Source organism: Geotrypetes seraphini, chromosome 13 (assembly GCF_902459505.1).
Source record: "Geotrypetes seraphini chromosome 13, aGeoSer1.1, whole genome shotgun sequence".
NCBI lineage: Eukaryota > Metazoa > Chordata > Amphibia > Gymnophiona > Dermophiidae > Geotrypetes > Geotrypetes seraphini.
Genome location: NC_047096.1, coordinates 47365720 through 47388589, shown reverse-complemented (window position 1 = coordinate 47388589; position 22870 = coordinate 47365720). Strand labels below are relative to the sequence as shown.

The 22870-nt window shown below is 39.5% G+C and overlaps 1 protein-coding gene across 3 annotated transcripts in view; it reads right to left on the bottom strand.

The window, feature by feature from the left end:
- NFRKB (nuclear factor related to kappaB binding protein) overlaps positions 1-22870 on the bottom strand; it is a 203937-nt gene that overhangs the window by 47533 nt on the left and 133534 nt on the right. For all 3 annotated transcript variants that reach the window (XM_033918440.1, XM_033918442.1, XM_033918443.1), the window contains 3 exons: positions 13017-13140; positions 1642-1721; positions 578-795 (listed from right to left, as the gene is read on the bottom strand). In XM_033918440.1, coding sequence (XP_033774331.1) covers positions 578-795; positions 1642-1721; positions 13017-13140 — 422 coding nt within the window. The remainder of the gene's footprint in view (positions 1-577; positions 796-1641; positions 1722-13016; positions 13141-22870) is intronic.

The following is a 22870-nucleotide window of genomic DNA, read 5'->3' as shown; positions in this document are numbered from 1 at the left end:
CGCGCGTGCGCGGTGCGGCCTATTAGAACTTTCCAAGTTCTTAGAGTGCAATCACTCTAAAATTGTCCATACCGGGGCTCCGTCGGTGCCGTCACCCATCAGTCAAGAATATGCTGCCTGCTTGTCCTGGGATAATGGACTTACAATCCAAGTCGTACCCAAGGCAATGAAAGGTGAAGTAACTTGTCCAAGGTCACAAGTATCAGTGAGAGAAGCAGGATTTGAACCCTGGTTACTTGTTTCTCAGCCCACTTTAACCTCCACACTACTCCATCACTCCAAGTCACCAGGTTTCAGATGGGTTTCTGTTCTTCTATTTTATATTATGAACTTTTTAAGAGAAAATCTATTCTATGGACCTTCTCAGATGGTTATCCTAAAGCACTGCTTTGGTCTGTTCACACCTGATATACACATCTTGGCCAGGTTAATATAGAGACAACTGTGAAATAAAACAAGTTTCAAAAGAATCATAGAGAAAAGAGGAAGAAATGAGATATTAAAAGGTAAGCAGGGCTGAATGGAAGAAATGAGAAATGCAAGTTCCACCTCAAGGAACTCTTGGAAACTGTATTACCTCTGGCTGGATTTGGCTGGTTCAGATCCAATGTTTATTGTACTCTTGCTCACAGATGTAACAGGTGGAGGTGAGATTGGTATAGTAGGCATTGCTGGAGTGGTTGGTGTTCCAGGGGTCCCTGGTGTTGGTGGCATGCTTGAATCCAGGCTTAACTGGCTTGACTCGAAAGGACCAGATGTGATGACTTTCATGGAGCTCTCCTTATTACTGGACTTCTGCAATGAGGCAAAGAGTCAAGAAAGTTTAAGGACTAAACAAACTTACTGGAGTGCTCAACTCTTACCAAATTAATCTGGAATTCCCTGATGAACTATTGAATGAGTCTGCAGACATCATAACTTTTGTTAAAAAAAAAGGATGATAGTAAACTCCTTAAACTAAATGTACATATAGTTCCAGAATACTGTAGGACTAGATATTGATTATATAAGGCTCAAAAGGAGAGCACTAAAGGAATCAATTCACTTCATCACAGAAAGGTGGGCCTTGGAAAAAGAAAGTAGAAGATAGCAATGAAAAGGTTATCAGAATTCAAGAAAGCATGAGAGAAGCACAGAACATTCTTTGCAGAGGGGAGGAGAAGGTAAAGCTGTAGATGAAATTGTATTGTCTGTATTGTCTTTTTTAAAAAATTTAACATTTTTTGGTTCAATCTAACCAAAAAAATCATATATCTTTGCATGTTTTAAATTCACAGATGAACACAAATGTTAGTTGTCTTTACCTGCTGTTAGTTTCTACACTTCTACCAACTGAGGGAGTTAACGTGGTTTGACGCCCTCTGCTGGATGAGTTACCTCCTATAACTGAGTACAAAGATTCCCTGATGCTCTGTCTCCAAAAGATCCTAGTCATTAGTGTAGAAGATATAGCACCCTCCGCCCCCCCCGACCCAGGATCCTGAAAACTATCTCCAAGCAATAACTAAAGCAAAAACTCTGTAAATCCAACACAGGTAAGACAATTGTCATGTATAGCAAGAGACAATGCTTTTCCAACTTGTTGAATAGATATGGATAGAACATTCCTCTGAACCTGAAGGACATAAAGCTAGAACTTACTGTCTTGGTGGTGGGCTTTGGTTTCTGCTGGAGGGCTTTTTTGGCCTTTGCAGCAGCAGCCTGAGCCTGGTGAATTCGCTCTGTAAAATGAAAGCAGTTAAATAATTAAATTCAGCCTCAATCAGTAGTAATCAAAAGTCACTATTAATTGAAAACCATTTTCATGAGTTGATAGTTTCTGGTTCTTCTGTGACAGACGTCCACATTAGTGGAATAGCAATCAGAATTTCTTGGCAGTACCAAGTCAATGATTAATTATTTTCTCATTTATACAGCACCTTCTTCCAGGGCAATTTACAGGAAATTAAATACAAGTACAAAAAGTCCATTCCCTAAAAAAAATCTACAAGGATATCTGAGGTAATGGGTGATAAAATGGTTTGGCCAAGGTCACAATGAATATCAGTAGCAAAAGCAAGATCTGAACCTAAAACATGAGGTCAGTATTTCTCAACCCTGTCCTGGATGCACATCTACTCAAGTCAGGCCTCCAGGATTACCACAATAAATTATACATATGTTAGATTTTGCACACAATTAGCATCCAATATATGCAAATCTCTCATATATATTCATTGTGGCATGACTAGGTGTACCTCCAGGAGATGGCTAAGAAGCATTTCACTAAGCCACCTCTTCTCTCAAGGCAAAAAGTAAGTAACTTCCTAGAGGAGAGTATGAAGAAATCTGGCACTGTTACCACCATCATTGTAAACCACTTGGATGTGTCTACCAAGATGAGTATTTTTATTTCTAGTGCTGTTAGCCAGCATTTTCCAGAAAAGCCTTATTTTGCTATGAAAGTACAATAAATGTTATGCTTTGTATCCTGCTTAGAACCTTATATAAATGAGTTGGCGGGCTATAAATTCATTATATCATATGTTAAAATGTGCATTCTGCTTTCTGCTAATAAAACCCATATCAAGTCCCAGCCCCAAAGCTGACCTTGTTCTAACTTCCCTTCCAATGTAAATTGTACTTCAAATATCCCCTCCCTCCTCCCCTGCTATATCTCCTTTCATCCATTTCTTCTATCTTTTGCAAATCACTTGAATTGTAAGTTGCCTTGAACCTATTTAGGCATAGAGCAACCCACAAACAGTGGATTACATTAGATTTTCCAGTTTCATGACAATGATTGTGTTGCAATGTCACAATCATCTTCACTTATTTAATTTTTACAGAAAACCATAAATTTGTTCCTGCTGCATTCATACAACCACAAGCCAGGTCTTTGGCTGGTGTAACTGCAGAGGCATAAATGTTAGATGTGCCAATACAGAGCTAGTATTCTCTAACAGAATCTGGGTGCCCAGATGCCACTGTAGAATAGTGGTTTGCTGCATGTGTGCTGTGCATGGGCTGGGGCAGTTGTGGGAGTGGGGAAGTTTTAGTGATAAGAGCAATATGCCAAAAAATGTAAGATAATGCACCTTGGTAAAGTAAATCCATGCAGAATGTACCTGAATGGTGAAAACCTAACAAGAACTGCAGCAGAACGGGACTTGGGAGTAATCATCCGGGATGATATGAAAGTTGCCAATCAGGTGGAGAAAGCGTCAGCAAAGGCTAGACAAATGCTAGGATGCATTAGAAGAAGCTTTATCAGCCGAAGGCCTGAAGTTATACTGCCGTTATACAGATCCATGGTGAGACCTCACCTGGAGTACTGTGTTCAGTTTTGGAGGCCACATTATCAAAAGGATGTGAAGAGAATGGAGTCGATTCAGCGAATAGCAACTAGGATGGTTTCCAGGACTCAAGGATCTCCCATATGAAGAACGTCTGAACAGGCTGCGCTTATATTCTCTAGAAGAGCGCAGAGAAAGGGGAGACATGATAGAAACATTCAAATACGTCACGGGCCGCATTGAGGTGGAGGAAGAAATCTTTTATTCTATGGGTCCCACGGCAACAAGAGGGCATCTGCTAAAAGGGGGGGAAGATTTCATGGGGACACCAGGAAATACTTCTTCACCGAGAGGGTAATTGATCGATGGAATGGTCTTCCACGTCAGATAGTTGAGGCCAGTACCATGCTCGACTTCAAGGGACGATGGGACCGTCTGGTGGGGTCGCTCCAGAGGAATGCTTAAAAAATGGATTCTCTAGGAGGGAGGGTTCTTGAGTAGGCAGACTTGTTGGGCCGCCGGCCCTTTTCTGCCGTCATACTCTATGTTTCTATGTCTATATGGAGCATGTTGGGAGAGTTGAAGACGGCACCTTTTGTAGAGTGGTAGGGCAGCTGCCACAGGTAGCGTTTAAGGAGAGGGCAATTCGTAGAGTTATGGCACAGTTGCAAGAGAATTATTTTGGGATTGGGGCAGTTTGGAGGGCCCAGAGAGTAGAAGAAAGAGGCAGTTTGAAAAGAGGAACTCCAAAAATGCTATGTTTCAATGTAACTGCAGCTAAAATTCCTTTTCCCATAAGAAAGCATTGTCTTTTGAGGGGGTTTTCGGGGGGGGGGAGGGGTTATTTCTTTGGAACCTCTGGTCTCATCTGGCCTGATTTTCAGACTTAAAGTCTGTTCAATAATTTTTTTCCCATGCCAGTTTTCATTTCATCCCATTAAATTTTTGGCGAGTAATTCCGCCACCCCCCCCCCCCAACCACACACACACTCACAGAAAAGATAAATGGACAGACATTCTTGACTCATTCTGTATTATTCTTTACAATTTACATTGGGTTGACTACAACAAGAGACAATCCTGGTTGCAAAAAAAATTAAAAGTCTTGAGCATCTTGTTGGACTCTACTTTGTCAATGAGAGAACAGAGATATTGGCTACTGTTAAATCCTTTTTTCCAAAAGCACCTTCTAAGTAGATTAAAAACAATGTTATCAGGGGCGTGGCTTAGCGCGCACACAAAATGGACGTGTGATCGCGGCGCTCCTCTTCAACTAGGCAACGGCTATTAAAAAAAGTTATCCCCTTCATGCCGATTTCGGCGAAAAACTAATGCAGTCGATATTGAAACTCCTCCGACGAAACTGAAACAAAGCCCTGAGGGAAGGGAGCCAAAAAAAAAATCTGTTTCTCCTTCGCCGGTTTTTTCTCTGTGCTGGAGCAGCGCGGCATCGAAGGCAAGTTACTGACAGTGTGGCTGACAGAAGTTAAAGATCTTAAAGATCACTGAGGAGATAAAATAGTGCCTGTCGATACTGAAACTGTGGCAGTTTGATACTACCCTCCTCCGCCGAAACTAAAATAAAGCCCTGAGGGAAGGGAGCAAAAAAAAAAAAAAAAAGATCTGTTACTTCCTCACCGGCTTTTTCTCTGTGCTGGGCGGCACAACATCGAAGGCAAGCTATTAGACATTGTGGCTGACAGAAGTCTTCGTGGTCCTAACGACTGTGGAGAAAATAAAATCGGCGAAAATATAAAAAGAAGTGCAGGAGCATGGCAAGCACCCGACAAAATAAAAATGAAACTGGTATGTCGGCAAAAAGGCAGAAGCAGGATCAAATTACACCGAGTAAGGTCCCGCTTCCTGCTGAAGAGTCGGATGTGCTGAGCAAAGCAGAAGTTATGGAGGAACTGAGACAAATTAAACAAATGCTTAAAGAGACTGTGAGTAATATGACTGAAATGAAGGAAGAAATATTAAATATCCACAGACAGATGGAAATAAATAATAAAAGAACAACTGACTTAGAAACTAAAATGGAGGTTTTAGAATGTGAAGGAAACAGATGTAAAAATGACAGTTTGGAACTGATTCAATTGAAAAATCAGCTGAAAGATTATGAAAACCGAGGAAGAAGAAAGAATATAAAACTTTTTGGAATGCAGGAAAATTTGGAAGGGAAAAATGCCATACAATTTTTAGAAAATCTAATTCCCAAAATACTGCAATTGGATTTTAAACAACCATTAGAAATAGAAAGGGCGCACAGGATCCCAGTAAAAAATATGGAAAATCAAGGCAGACCAAGACCATTAATATTTAAAATGCTAAGATACCAGCAAGCAATAGAAATTTTAAATGCTGCCAAGAAAGACAAAAATTTAAATTACAAAGGATCCAAAATATGGTTTTTGCCTGATTTTGCTAAAAACACAGCAAATAAAAGAAAGAGATTCCTAGACTTGAGACCTCAATTAAAGGAAAAGGGATATAAATATGGTTTGTATTACCCAGCAAAAATGAGGGTATCTTCTGGAGATAAATCCTTGTATTTTGAAGATCCGGAAAAACTAAAGACCTTCCTTTCAAAATCAGAACCTATGTCATTCTAACATAATGGATATTGAAATGATCAGAAGATTTTAAGACTGGTTTTGATGTACATTGTGAGACTTTGGAATACTGAAGAAAGAAGAATATGAAATAAAGAACAGGAAATAAAACAAACTAAAGAAAAAGACAAAAAAAAAATATAAAGAAGAAATAGACAAGAAAGATGGACTGGAAACTCAAGAGTTTAAACTTTAGAAAAATAAAAGTTGGATGGCTGGAGTAAAGAGTGACAAAAAACAAACTGATAAAGGAACAATGCTACTTCAAAAAACCTTTGAACCTTAGGTGGTGCTCAGATTCCAAGATGGAAAACAAGAGACCTCAATATGGGGACTTAACCCCTATAGAGACTCTGTGGTATCTATCATTGCACCGTGTAAGAGATTTATGTGAAGTACTTGTTGGTGATAGACTCGATGATATGTTTAGTCTCTATCTTCAAACATTTCAAAGTAGAATAAACTTTAAATTGAGTGAACTTGAAAAAATGAACTTAGCTGTAAAATACAGGAAGCGTTGGTAATGCAGGGTTCATTTTTTCAAGTTCACTCAATTTAAAGTTTATTCTACTTTGAAATGTTTGAAGATAGAGACTAAACATATCATCGAGTCTATCACCAACAAGTACTTCACATAAATCTCTTACACGGTGCAATGATAGATACCACAGAGTCTCTATAGGGGTTAAGTCCCCATATTGAGGTCTCTTGTTTTCCATCTTGGAATCTGAGCACCACCTAAGGTTCAAAGGTTTTTTGAAGTAGCATTGTTCCTTTATCAGTTTGTTTTTTGTCATGGACATTTAGGAACAATTTTGTTTTTTGAATTCACCCAGTTGTTCATATTGGAGTAAAGAGTGATCATAAAGTAATAAAAAACTTGAATAAATAACAAAAGGAGGAAAAAAAGAAGAATATACCAGATAATAATGATACAATTTGGTAAAAGAAGAAAGCAGAATGGAAAAAAGGATATTAAATAAAATGACTAATGACACTCAAGAGACTAAAGGGAAGAAGGATATAAACAAGAAAACATGATCTATGACATTTAGATGCAAGTAAAAGAAAGGAAATGAAAATGTAAAATAAATAAGAAAAATATACTAAATATTAATTATAAATTTTGATTTTGTAATATTATAGTTTCAAAAAGGATTTGATATTAATTCAAAAAGAGGAAAAATATAAAAATATATTAAAAATTTCATTTTTTAGAATGAAAGGAAAAAAAAAAAAATTGTTGAAATATAAATAAATGATAATAATTATAAATTTATAATCAATTTTTAAAGAAGTATATTAAGATATGGATATTTATTTTTATATATTAAAAGGAAGATATGAATTGCTGGAATAGAATATATGAGATATAGAAAAAATAACATTACTATATTAAATATATGTTTATGATAGAATTTTGTGATATAAACTAAAATATTGGGGAAATATAAATTAAAGATTGATGAGTGGATAAAGATACATTAATGGAATGTTAGGAGTAAAATATGGTTAAAGTTATCAAAGGTTAATATAACAGATAGAATATATACCATATTTTCGCGGATATAACGCGCACCCGTGTAAAACGCGCACACGGGTATAGCGCGCAGAAACCACACTTGTATGTACGGAAACTTTTGTATACAGCGCTCATGGGTATACCGCGCATGCTGCCCGACTCTCCTCTGGCCACCCCGACTCTCCTTTCGCCCTCCCCGACTCTCCTCTGGTTGCCCCGACTCACCGTTCACCCGCCCTGACTTTCCGTGCACTGCCCCGCCTCTCCGTGCGCTGTCCCGACCCGGAGTTTTCTCAGCAGAATTTCCCAGACCACCTCTTCCTCTCAACACATTGACACGCTAGTGGGTTTATTTTATAGCTTTTTCACTCCCTTCGGTCTGCCTGTCCCCCTTGAAGTCCTGTCCCCCCTTGAAGTCCTGTCCCATGTGTCTCAGGCCGCGCCCCCAGGTGGGACCTAAGGCTCCAGGGCCTATTCTGATTGGCCCACGCGCCTTAGGCCCCACCAGTAGGTGGAGCTTTAGGATGGATGGGCCAATCCGGCCTCATTCCTTCGTTGGCTGCCTGCCGGACAGGCGGGTTTGGCTCCCGTCTGTCCGGCCAACTACCAAAGGTACGGGGAAGGGGGGTGGGTGGGTCGTGGGGGTCGCTAGGGGGATCGCGGGTTGGCTGGGGGGGCGGTCGGAGGTTCTTGGGGGGGGCGGTCGTTGGGGGGAGGGGGGTTTGCGTCGAGGGCAGGAGGGCCTAGGATCCCTCCTGCCCGTAATGTAGTGCGAGGTGGGGGTAGGGGGTCGCCGTGGCCAGGAGGGTTTGGGCTCCCTCCTGGCCCGATATTGTCGGGGAGTCGGCGGTCCTTCGGGGTGGGGGTGCGAGCGGTGGGGGTGCGAGCATCCTTCCGGATGATGAATCGGGCGTCGGGCAGGGTGTGAAATATGTAAAAAAAATTTTGTATACCGCGATCAGGCATATAACGCGCGAAGGGTATGCGCGGTACGTAAAAACGCGTATAACGCGCGCGTTATATCCGCGAAAATACGGTAATTATTTCGAAAATGGTAAAATGGTAAAAAAAAAAAAAAGGGAAAAAAAAAAGATTTTATGTTTAGAAGGAGATATACTAAGATACAATGTGAAAGATTAATGAATTTATTTTAAGAAATGATAAAGGGGATATTAATTAAATATTGGTTGCCTAGAGGGGAGGGGAATGTTCGGGTTGCTGTTCCAATGTGTGTCCTTAAGCAGTCATTATATTGGGGGGGAAAGGGTGGGAAAAAGATGGGTTTTACTAGAATGATTAAGGAAAAGATTAATAAGGGATTGGATACTTTAGGGGTAAAAATGTGTGTCATAGAGAAAATTTTTTGGATTTTAAATATGAAGGAAGAAAGGAAAAAGATTATGATGATAAGTTTTAAAATATATAATGTCTTTTAAGATATATTCTATTAATGTCAATGGCCTGAATCATGTAATCAAAAGGAAAAAGGTATTAGCATTTTTAAAAAAGCAAAACGCGGATGTTTACTGTTTGCAGGAGACTCATCTGAATATAAAGGAATCAAAAAAACTAAAGGATGGGTGGGTAAAGGAATGTTTTTTTGCTCCAGCAGCAGGTAAAAAAGCAGGGGTAGCAATTCTTATAAATAAAAAATGTATGGCCAATTTTAAGGTAATAAATTCAGATCCACATGGAAGATGGATACATATTGATATAAGTATGGGAAATAATGCCCTGACGTTGTTCAATATATATGCCCCTAATACGAATCAATCAGAATTTTTTAAAAAGTTACAGAGTATGTTGTTACCACTGGCTGCTTCTAATTTAGTGGTGGCTGGAGATTTTAATGCTGTAATGGATCCATTATTGGATAAAAAACCAGGTAAAAGCATAAAATCTTTAGGTTTAGATAATTTGGCTCAATCATGTGATTTAAAGGATATATGGCGTATTCTTCATTTTAATGATCAGGAATTTTCATTTTGTTCACAGGTTCATAAATTATTTTCAAGAATAGATTATATTTTTGTTTCAACAAATAAGGTGCAACAGGTTATTAAAGCTTCCATAGATCCTATTATTATTTCGGATCATGCGGGAGTATGGATAGAATTACAATTGGATCAATTGGAGAATGGTAGACCTCTTTGGAGATTTGATAATGCATTGCTTGTGGATGACAGATTTTTGGAAAATTTTAAAAAACAAATTAATGATTTCTTTCAAATAAATTTAGTGGAGGATACATCTATTGAGAATGTATGGGATGCATTTAAAGCAACTATGAGGGGTAATATTATATCATATTCAGCTTTTGTTAGGAAACAGATTAAAATGCAGTATATAGAACTAGAAAAAGAAATTAAAATATTAGAAGCTAAATTGGTAAGTAAATGGGAACATGAGGTTTTGCAAGCTCTTTTGAAAGCAAAAGGTAAATATAATGAATTAACTTCAAAAATGATAAGAAGAGATTTGTTTTCCAAGCAAGCAATGTATTATGGAAATTCTAATAAGGCGGGAAGATTATTGGCAAATTATCTTAAAGCAAAAAAAAGAAGAACTAATATAAATGGGATAAAAGATGATAATGGTATAATAACAAATCAAACAAATATAATTTTAAAACAATTTCTAAAATTTTATAAGGACCTGTATTCTTCCGAGCCTTATTTGGAGAGACAAAAAGATGGTAAAAATTTTTTAGATTCTATTAATGGACCTAAGATTCCTGATCATATAAAACGGAGTTTAGATGAACCTATATCATTAAAAGAATTAGAAACAGCGTTGAGATCTCTTAGAGTTGGATCCGCTCCAGGTGGTGATGGTTATACAGTAGAATTTTATAAAACATTTCAAAATGTCCTTTCCCCATATTTACTAAATTTATATCAGACACAACTTATAAAAGGTGATATTAAAGGTACTATGGCTGAATCAATAGTAATTGTTTTGCCTAAGCCAAATAAAGATCCTACTTTGGTTTCAAACTACAGGCCTATATCTTTAATAAATGTGGATAATAAACTTTTGGCGAAAATTTTGGCATTGAGATTAGCCAAAGCTCTCCCACATATTATAGACACGCATCAGACGGGTTTCGTTGCTAAAAGACATTCCTCTAATAACTCTAGATTATTGTTTCATATGTTAAATTTATCAAAAAAAATGGATGAACCGGCTTTTACAGTTTCATTGGATGCAGAAAAAGCGTTTGATAGGGTAGAATGGAATTTTATGTATCAGGCTTTAGAATGGTTTGGTATAGGTTCTGGATTTATACAAATGGTAAAAACTTTGTATAGCTTCCCGATTGCAAGATTAAATATTAATAATATGATATCTGATGGTTTTCAATTGCAGAGGGGAGTTAGACAAGGTTGTCCTTTATCTCCTTTGTTATTTGGTGTTGTATTAGAACCCTTATTGTTAGCAATACAGCAAGCAAGGGGGATACAGGGTATTCCATATTCTGATATGGAATATAAAATTTCGGCTTATGCGGATGATATTTTACTTTATTTGAGGAATCCAGAGTCTACCTTATCTTGTCTATTGGAATTAATTGATATGTTTGGCAAATTTTCAGGTTATAAAATTAATTGGAATAAATCTGAAATTATACCTTTAAATGTTCATTGTGTAAAAGGATTATTTGACGCTTTTCCGTTCATATGGAAAGAAGAAGGATTTAAATATCTTGGCATTCAAGTTAAAAATACAATTGAAGATACAGTAAAAGAAAATGAAAAATTTGTATTGAAAAGAGTTACAGAGTTATGTGAGCAATGGAACCCTTTACATATTTCTTGGTGGGGGAGAGTTCAAACTATTAAAATGATGATGTTGCCTGTAGTTTGTTACCAAATGAGTATGATACCTATTTATTTTCAGGGGTCCTTTTATAAAAAGCTTAATAGCATTTTAACAAAATTTCTTTGGCTTGGTAAAACACCTAGAATAGCTTTAGTAACTCTGCAAAAATCAATTAAGGAGGGAGGGGTAAATTTTCCAAATTTCTATAGGTACCATCAAGCCTATATTCTATGTCAGGGTATGTATTGGATCCTCCCAGAACTTATAGATAATGCACCAGATTGGTTGTATTTGGAATGGCGCCTTATGTTTCCCCTAAATTTAGTTCATCTTCCAAGTATTAACATACCTAGAAGATACAGAGAAAATAAAATATTAATGGATACTTGGAAAACGTTGAGGTTTATAAGTAAATTAACACCCATCCCAATAAACAAATCAACTAATCAATCTTTATGGATAAACTCCAAGATCAAAATTGGCGGAGCTCAAATCCTTTGGAAGAACTGGATTATTGCAGGCATTAGATCTCTAGATGATGTTATTTCAGAAGGTAAACTGCTGGAATTTTCACAATTGCAACATAGATTTGGTCTTAGTAAAACACAAAGTTTTAAATGGTTGCAATTGAAGCAGGCCATTCAGGTTGGGTTCCCTGAATGGAAAACATTGAATAATCAATATAGTTTAAAGTTCTTATGTTTTCAAGCAGACTTCCTAGGGCATCAAGCCGCATTGTGGTATAAATTAATATCTGGATATTTGACTAAAAAACCAAAAAATGGTCTAAGAGACATTTGGAGCATTGAGATTAAGCATAAAATTACTGCATCTCAATGGCCACTAATTTGGTCTTGGAGAATGAGATGTACAGTGTCAGCATCTATGAGACAAACTTGGTTCTTTTTATTACATAGAGCTTTTTGGACCCCTACACGTTTGCAAAAATTAGATAGTTCCAGGTCTAATAGATGCTGGCACTGTAGTCTGGAACCTGGGACGTTGGATCATTTATTATCATTGTCCCTACATTAAAAGTTTTTGGAATGCAATTTGGCCACAAATTAATAAATTGATGGAAAATCATATAGCAATATCATATGATACAGTGTTATTTGGAATGATGATGAGGAAAAAAAGTCAAATTTCACCAGAAAATAACAAACTTTTATTAGTCATGACAGGGGTTGCCATTCAGCATATAACTAACAATTGGAAGAATTATAGTAACCTAAATTATACATTTTGGTGGAATACAATATGTCATATATCCAAAATGGAAAGAGCAATATCAATACAAAGAGGGACATATACTAAATTTATAAAAATATGGGGGCCATTGACAAAATATTGTAATGAATAATTAGTAGGATTTCTCTTCTTCTTTTCTTCTTTTCAATATCTTCTTTGTGACACACATGAAGGGGAGGGTAATGAAAACAACTTTTACACAATATGATATAATATGATATACAATATGTAATATATGATTGAAAAATACTAGAAGGGTGGGGGGAGGGAGAAGGGATAAAAATATATTTAGAATAATATGTATTAGATATAAAAGTGATATTGTGTATTCATTAATTATATTTCAATATTTTGTACACTTTATGTAAAATTTGAAAATGAATAAAAATTATAAATCACAAAAAGATCCAAACAGTAAAAAAAAAAAAAAAACAATGTTATCAGGGTATGATTTTAGAATTGTGGTGCAAACTATGGTATTGAAGAGATTGGACTACTGTAATGTTTTGTAAATAATAGTATAATATAGCGTACCAAATTCTTCCTCACTACGATCCCGATGTAAATAGATCCATAGCTTACGTCCAATGTCATATTTCACACATGGATCCTTCTCATAGTGCAGTCTGTCCAAGGCCCCACTCACCACTGTGTTTACCTGTAAATCAAAGACACCAAGACTAAAAATTTTTATAAAAGAACTGGTCTTTGAATAAGAACAAGTAGTCTGCTGGCCTCTTTTCAATACCTGATTGGCTGTGAAAGCCCAGAGCTGTGGCAACATGGAAGCTATTTTAGAACATCAACATGTGTAAATAGCAGCATTTATACATGTAAACGTGTATTTCCCATTTTACAATGGAAATAATATATGTTTTAAGGAAAAGCTGGTAAAACATTTTTGGGTTTTTTTTCCCATTCTCATCAAGAACGCACACTCTTTGCAAAGGAGCATACTACATAGATTTCTATAGAGTGCTAATTCAACACCCAGATTTTAGTGCAGAAACGTGTTCCAACATATGCAAGGCGGTGAAATGGGCTGAAATGGCAGATCGATGCAGAAATAGAAAAAGAGAAACATGATGGTAGATAAACATCAAATGCAGCATCCACTATCTCCTCCTCTCCATCAGAGAACCCATGTGCCTGTCCCACACTTTCTTAGTAACATAGTAACATAGTAGATGACGGCAGATAAAGACCCGAATGGTCCATCCAGTCTGCCCAACCTGATTCAATTTAAAATTTTTTTTTTTTTTTTTCTTCTTAGCTATTTCTGGGCGAGAATCCAAAGCTTTACCCGGTACTGTGCTTGGGTTCCAACTGCCGAAATCTCTGTTAAGACTTACTCCAGCCCATCTACACCCTCCCAGCCATTGAAGCCCTCCCCTGCCCATCCTCCTCCAAACGGCCATACACAGACACAGACCGTACAAGTCTGCCCAGTAACTGGCCTAGTTCAATCTTTAATATTATTTTCTGATTCTAAATCTTCTGTGTTCATCCCACGCTTCTTTGAACTCAGTCACAGTTTTACTCTCCACCATCTCTCTCGGGAGCGCATTCCAGGCATCCACCACCCTCTCCGTAAAGTAGAATTTCCTAACATTGCCCCTGAATCTACCACCCCTCAACCTCAAATTATGTCCTCTGGTTTTACCATTTTCCTTTCTCTGGAAAAGATTTTGTTCTACGTTAATACCCTTTAAGTATTTGAACGTCTGAATCATATCTCCCCTGTCTCTCCTTTCCTCTAGGGTATACATATTCAGGGCTTCCAGTCTCTCCTCATATGTCTTCTGGTGCAAGCCTCCTATCATTTTCGTCGCCCTCCTCTGGACCGCCTCAAGTCTTCTTACGTCTTTCGCCAGATACGGTCTCCAAAACTGAACACAATACTCCAAGTGGGGCCTCACCAATGACCTGTACAGGGGCATCAACACCTTCTTTCTTCTACTGACTACGCCTCTCTTTATACAGCCCAGAATCCTTCTGGCAGCAGCCACTGCCTTGTCACACTGTTTTTTCGCCTTTAGATCTTCGGACACTATCACCCCAAGGTCCCTCTCCCCGTCCGTGCATATCAGCTTCTCTCCTCCCAGCATATACGGTTCCTTCCTATTATTAATCCTCAAATGCATTACTCTGCATTTCTTTGCATTGAATTTTAGTTGCCAGGCATTAGACCATTCCTCTAACTTTTGCAGATCCTTTTTCATATTTTCCACTCCCTCTTCGGTGTCTACTCTGTTACAAATCTTGGTATCATCTGCAAAAAGGCACACTTTTCCTTCTAACCCTTCAGCAATGTCACTTACATACATATTGAACAGGATTGGCCCCAGCACCGAACCCTGAGGGACTCCACTAGTCACCTTTCCTTCCTTCGAGCGACTTCCATTAACCACCACCCTCTGGCGTCTGTCCGACAGCCAGTTTCTGACCCAGTTCACCACTTTGGGTCCTAACTTCAGCCCTTCAAGTTTGTTCAACAGCCTCCTATGAGGAACTGTATCAAAGGCTTTGCTGAAATCCAAATAAATTACATCTAGCATATGTCCTCGATCCAGCTCTCTGGTCACCCAATCAAAAAATTCAATCAGGTTCGTTTGGCACGATTTACCTTTTGTAAAGCCATGTTGCCTCGGATCCTGTAACCCAATAGATTCAAGGAAATACACTATCCTTTCTTTCAGCAACACTTCCATTATTTTTCCAACAACTGAAGTGAGGCTCACCGGCCTGTAGTTTCCTGCTTCATCCCTGTGACCACTTTTATGAATAGGGACCACATCCGCTCTCCTCCAATCCCCAGGAATCACTCCCGTCTCCAGAGATTTGTTGAACAAGTCTTTAATAGGACTCGCCAGAACCTCTCTGAGTTCCCTTAGTATCCTGGGATGGATCCCGTCTGGTCCCATCGCTTTGTCCACCTTCAGTTTTTCAAGTTGCTCATAAACACCCTCCTCCGTGAACGGCGCAGAATCTACTCCATTTTCTCGTGTAACTTTGCCGGACAATCTCGGTCCTTCTCCAGGATTTTCTTCTGTGAACACAGAACAGAAGTATTTGTTTAGCACATTTGCTTTCTCCTCATCACTCTCCACGTATTTGTTCCCAGCATCTTTTAGCCTAGCAATTCCATTTTTTATCTTCCTCCTTTCACTAATATATCTGAAAAAATTTTTATCTCCCTTTTTTACATTTTTAGCCATTTGTTCTTCCGCCTGTGCCTTCGCCAAACGTATCTCTCTCTTGGCTTCTTTCAGTTTCACCCTGTAGTCCTTTCTGCTCTCCTCTTCTTGGGTTTTTTTATATTTCATGAACGCCAACTCTTTCGCCTTTATTTTCTCAGCCACTAGGTTGGAGAACCATATCGGCTTCCTTTTTCTTTTGTTTTTATTGATTTTCTTCACATAAAGGTCCGTAGCCATTTTTATCGCTCCTTTCAGCTTAGACCACTGTCTTTCCACTTCTCTTATGTCCTCCCATCCTAACAGCTCTTTCTTCAGGTACTTTCCCATTGCATTAAAGTCCGTACGTTTGAAATCTAGGACTTTAAGTATCGTGCGGCCGCTCTCCACTTTAGCCGTTATATCAAACCAAACCGTTTGATGATCGCTACTACCCAGGTGAGCACCCACTCGAACATTAGAGATACTCTCTCCATTTGTGAGGACCAGATCCAATATCGCTTTTTCCCTTGTGGGTTCCGTCACCATTTGTCTGAGCAGAGCCTCTTGAAAGGCATCCACAATCTCCCTACTACTTTCCGATTCCGCAGACGGAACATTCCAGTCCGCATCCGGCAGGTTGAAATCTCCCAACAGCAGAACCTCCTCTTTCCTTCCAAACTTTTGGATATCCACAATCAGATCCTTATCAATTTGCTGCGATTGAGTCGGAGGTCTGTAGACTACACCCACGTAGATAGAAGTTCCATCTTCTCTTTTCAGAGCAATCCATATCGCTTCTTCCTCTCCCCAGGTTCCTTGCATTTCGGTCGCTTGGATATTGATCTTTACATAGAGAGCTACTCCTCCACCTTTATGACCATCTCTGTCCTTCCTAAAAAGATTATATCCCGGTATGTTTGCATCCCATCCATGTGATTCACTGAACCATGTCTCTGTGATAGCAACAATATCTAGATCTGCCTCTAATATCAGGGCTTGCAGATCATGAACTTTGTTGCTTAGACTGCGAGCATTTGTGGTCATCGCTTAGACATTCTCCACCACCCTCTACCAAGAGACTATTCCACACATCTACCACCAGAATGATAGGAATAATAAAGAAGGGGATCATGAACAGATCGGAGAAGGTTATCATGCTGCTGTACCGGGCCATGGTGCGCCCTCACCTGGAGTACTCCATCTTGCTGAACTGTCTGGAATCAATAGGCATCTCAGGAAACACTCATTCTTGGTTCCGGGGATATCTTGAACTCAGATCCTATCAAGTACTCAAGGATGACAAATTCTCCTTCAGCTGGAATAACAACTGCGGACTTCCCCAGGGCTCCCCGCTGTCACCGACCCTTTTCAACATCTACCTCATCTCATTAGGACACCTACTACAGAGCTTAAATCTCACCTTCCACGTTTACGCTGACGATATCACCATCGTGCTTCCATTATCTGATATTTCGCCGAATTTCATTAATCTCCTATCCAATATCCTAAACCAAAAAGAACTTTGGATGAAGGCCTTCAAACTCAAACTGAACACAGAAAAAACTAAATTTTTCCTGGCCTCTCCCAACGAGCAGATAAAAGACAATAAGATTCACGTGAACGGCAGAGACTATGAAATTGCTCAATCTTTAAAAATAGTAGGGGTTACCCTTGACAGACATCTAACACTAGAAAAACATACAGATCTAATGTTCAAAAAATGTATCTCTACTCTATGGAAACTCCGCACCATCAAAAATTTATTCGACGAATCATCCTTTCGACTACTTGTACAAGCCTCCATCCTGAGTACTCTGGACTACTGCAACATCATATTCCTGGGAGCTTACAAAAAGTCACTTCACAAGCTAAGATTAATCCAAAACACCGCAGTCCGACTCATCTTTGGACTAAAAAAATGGGAACATACCACCCCATATCTCCAAATACTTCACTGACTGCCAGTAGAATCCAGAATACTATTCAAGTTTGCCTGCATCAGCTTCAAAGCTATCTTCGGGATACTACCAACTTACCTAGCTTCCCAATTCTTCACCAACTGCCCGAATAAGTCATCTCGCAAAGCAAACCTCTTTATCTACCCATCACTGAAATCATGTCACTACAAGAAGTACCTAGACAGAATGCTATCATTCCAGGCAGCTAAACTGAACACATGGCTAGCAAAACCAATTCTCGAGGCCGCATCATAAGCAGACTTCAGAAAATCACTGAAGACCCGTCTCTTCAACGCCATCTAGTTTTCCTCTACCAATTGTAACCCCCCTGAAAGCCCATCCACTACCTTTCCCCTTCCCGTTTCGACGTATATTGCTGTAATCCTCTCATATTCTCTTTGTAAATATCCTCCTATAAACAGCGCTGATCTCCTGTATCTTGTTCACATTGTAACACCCTGTATCATTGTAAATATCTTCCACTATCTTACTCACATTGTAATATCCTGTATCTTACTCTTATTGTAATTATCTTCCTGTAAGCAGCTTTAATCTCTTGTACCTTGGTCTGAACCCTTCGTTCTGTAACTTGACCCAAATCACCTCGCCTGATATTGCTAACTCCTGTATTCTAATCGCCTGTATATTCTTGCAAGCTACCCCAACCAGTTGTATTTTTCCAGCCATATCTTCTTGCAAACTGCCCCATTCAGATTTACCCTATTTCAATCCAATGTATCTTAGATATCCTGTTCCAAAGCTAATGTATCTCAGATTCTGGTCCCAAAGCTTGTATCTTATATCTTGTTCTAAACATATGTACCTTGTTGTCTCCTAAACTCTGCACTCTCTCTTGGCCCGACTCTCATTGAAAACCGCTTTGAACTTAGGGTATAGCGGTATATAAGAAATAAAATTATTATTATTATTTACTGCGTCCAGCACTGGTCGCCGTACTACTGGTCACGGTACTACTTGAAAGGGTCCAGAGAAGAGCAACTAAGATGATTAAGGGGCTGGAGGAGTTGCCATACAGCGAAAGATTAGAGAAACTCAGCCTCTTCTCCCTCGAACAGAGGAGATTGAGAGGGGACATGATTGAAACATTCAAGGTACTGAAGGGAATAGAATTGATGGAAAAGGACAAGTTGTTCACTCTCTCCAAGGTAGGGAGAATGAGAAGGTGCTCTCCAAAATTGATAGGGGATAGATTCCGTACAAACATAAGGAAGTTGTTCTTCACCCAGAGAGTGGTAGAAAACTGGAATGCTCTTCCGGAGTCGCCATACCTTAAGAAGGATATAGCGTTACTCGAGAGAGTTCAGAGAAGAGCGACATGTCTGATAAAAGGGATGGAAAACCTTTCATACGCTGAGAGATTGGAGAAACTGGGTCTCTTTTTCCTGGAGAAGAGGAGACTTAGAGGGGATATGATAGAGACTTATAAGATCATGAGGGGCATAGAAAGAGTAGAGAGGGACAGATTCTTCAAACTTTCAAAAAATAAAAGAACAAGAGGGCATTCGGAAAAGTTGAAAGGGGACAGACTCAATACAAATGCCAGGAAGTTCTTCTTTACCAAACGTGTGGTGGACACCTGGAATGTGCTTCCAGAGGACGTTATAAGGCAGAGTACAGTACTGGGATTTAAGAAAGGATTGGACAATTTCCTGCTGGAAAAGGGAATAGAAGGGTATAAATAGAGGATTACTGCTCAGGTCCTGGACCTGTTGGGCCACCGCGTGAGCGGACTGCTGGGCAAGATGGACCTCAGGTCTGACCCAGCAGAGGCATTGCTTATGTTCTTATGACTTCCATATCCTATAATCATTTTCGAAAGCAATTAAAGACACATCTGTTCACCAATTAATTAACTTTTTCCAGCTTGTACTTTTTGTTAAAGTTTGTAAGCCACATTGAACTTACAGATTATGCGGTATAGAAGGGAATTGTTATGTTAAAAGAGGGTGGGATGGAAGGAACAGATGCTTGACCTACAAGTGGGGGTCGGGGGATGATAAAGGAAAAGAGAGTAACTCATACCAGAAAGGGGAGGTGGAAAGGGAAACAAAATTTCAGTTGGAGTGAGAGAGAGAACAGAGGCGGAAAAGGCAGAAAAGAGTTTCAGGCCTTAGGATAAGGGACTTCTTTGCTTTTATTTACTATATTTCAATATTAATATGAAGTCAATACAGAGTTTATGGCATGATATGGGGTAGAGTATTAGTTAGTCCTGTTTTAATAGCAATTCTCAAACAAACAGGAACTACATTTATCCAGCATCTACCAATCCCCATGGGTGCCTGATAACTGAGGGTCTACTGACAACACAATAATCACAAGCTGTGAAGTTACAAGTATAAGAATATGTTTAACAGTGAAAACTGACTTTACCTGACTAAACAAAATTCTAACAAATCATTAATCCTTTTGGACCTTGTGAACAACATTTTTTTAAATAGTAGTAATGAATCAAATGGAAGGGTGCATAAACTTTTTATCAGTCATGTTCAGCTTTTTATTTCTAAATTGTTAAAATCAACTGTTTGCAGAAAGAAGTCATATTTGTATGCAGAGGTTGTATCAAATTCTGTTTATTTAATTCAATAAAGCATATGATTTGACCAGGCGCCTAGACTTTTGCAATAACTGTATACACTTCCCCTTCCGTATTCACGGTTTTGTTAACCATGGTTTTGATTATTCGCGAGGGGGGGGGGTTCCCTGACTCTGCCCTCTAATTTACATCACTGAACCCAGCTTTTCACATAGGAAATTGCTGCTCACCAACAGGTCACGGAGGAAATCACTGCTCTTGGCATTGTAAGGAGCAAATTGCAGGTCAGATTATTTGTGATTTATTATCTTTTTAAGGGCTATTTTACCGAAAAAACGTGAATAACATACAAAAAGTTATTCGCAGTTTTTTGGTATTCGCTGCCATGCTGTTCCCCCTATCACCATGAATGCGGAGGGGGAACTATATATGAGAAGAGGTACATTTATCAACCAAATGATAATGTACCGTAGTTCTCAGCAGGGCATTTTACATGGGTAAACAGCTGATTACCCACATGAAAGGATTAAAAAAAATTGCCCTCTATATAGCTCATCTAGTTTGTTAAATTTTTTTCCTAAATTGTTCAGATTGAATTCAGCAACTTTACCCCAACACAATTTTTTTCTGTTTAGGACTTGAAACCCATGTTTACCACAGAAACAGCACAGTTACTTACCGTAACAGTTGTTATCCAGGGACAGCAGGCAGATATTCCCACATATGGGTGACGTCACCGACGGAGCCCCGCAGCGGACAGCCTCGAAAGCAAACTTGCTTGAAGATCTCGAACTTTCGAGTACTGCACCGCGCCTGCGCGCGTGCCTTCCCGCCCGAACTAGGGGGCGCATCTCCTGAGAGGATCCTCAGTTCAGATACCTAGCCAAGAAGCCAACCAGGGGAGGTGGGAGGGTTGTGGGAATATCTGCCTGCTGTCCCCGGATAACAACTGTTACGGTAAGTAACTGTGCTTTATCCCAGGACAAGCAGGCAGCATATTCCCACACATGGGTGACCTCCAAGCTAAGTAAAAGGGGATGGAGGGAAGTTGGCAATTTACGAAAAAAGATTTTGCAAAACAGATTGGCCAAAATGGCCATCCCTCCTGGATAAAGTATCCAGACAATAATGAGAGGTGAAAGTATGAACCGAGGACCAAGTGGCAGCCTTGCAGATTTCCTCAATAGGAGTTGATCGGAGGAAAGCTACAGATGCCGCCATAGCTCTAACTTTATGGCCCGTCACTCGACCTTGCAGAGGAAGACCAGCCTGAGCATAGCAAAAAGAAATGCAAGCAGCCATCCAGTTGGAGATGGTACGCTTCGATATAGGACGACCCAACCTGTTCGGATCAAAGGATATGAAAAGTTGAGGAGACGTTCTGTGAATCTGAGTGCGTTGCAGGTAGAAAGCCAAAGCACGTTTACAGTCCAAGGTATGAAGAGCCGCCTCTCCTGGGTGAGAATGAGGCTTTGGAAAAAATACAGGCAGAACAATAGACTGATTGATATGAAATTCTGAAACAACTTTAGGCAAGAATTTAGGATGAGTACGGAGAACAACCTTGTCATGGTGAAAAACTGTGAAAGGTGGATCAGCCACTAGCGCTTGTAACTCACTGACACGACGAGCAGAAGTGAGGGCGATCAGGAACACAGCTTTCCAAGTGAGATACTTGAGATGAGCTTTGTCAAGTGGTTCAAAAGGAGATTTCATAAGTTGAGCTAAAACAACATTGAGATCCCAAACCACAGGAGGTGGTTTAAGAGGAGGATGGAGATTGAGAAGTGCTTTCATAAAACGAGAAATCATAGGATGTGCAGAAAGGGATTTTCCATCCAAAGGCTGATGAAAAGCAGCTATAGCACTAAGGTGGACTCGGATAGATGTAGTCTGAAGTCCAGATTGAGATAAATGAAGTAAATAGTCCAGAACTGATGTCAATGAAGCAGATCTGGGTGGTAAATTATGTGTAGAACACCAAGCAGAGAATCTTGTCCACTTTTGACCATAACATTGTCTAGTTGATGGTTTTCTGGAAGCAAGTAAAATATCTTGCACAGACGGAGAGAATTGAGAAAAGTCTGTTAAAGAGAAAGGTACCAAGCTGTCAAATGTAGAGACTGTAGATTGGGATGAAGCAAAGATCATTGATTCTGCGTGAGTAGAGAAGGAAATATTGGTAGAAGTAGAGGCTCCCTGGTGCTGAGTTGAAGTAGAAGGGAGAACCAAGGTTGCCTGGGCCACCGAGGAGCTATCAGAATCATGGTGGCATGGTCTGATTTCAACTTGACCAGAGTCTTGAGAATCAGAGGAAACGGAGGAAAAGCATAAAGGAACTGATTCCTCCAGTCCAGTAGAAACGCATCCGCTTCGAGACGTTGAGGAGTATAGATGCGGGAGCAAAATTGAGGCAGTTTGAAGTTGAGAGGTGACGCAAACAGATCTATCTGCGGAGTCCCCCAACGAGCAAAAATTTGGCGAAGAGTAGGAGAATTGAGTGTCCATTCGTGAGGTTGTAGAAGACGACTCAATTTGTCCGCCAAACAGTTGTGTTGACCCTGAATGTAAACTGCTCTGAGGAAGATGTTGTGGAGAATCGCCCACTGCCACAATTTCAGAGCCTCTTGACAGAGGGAGTGAGATCCCGTCCCTCCCTGTTTGTTCACATAATACATGGCTACTTGATTGTCG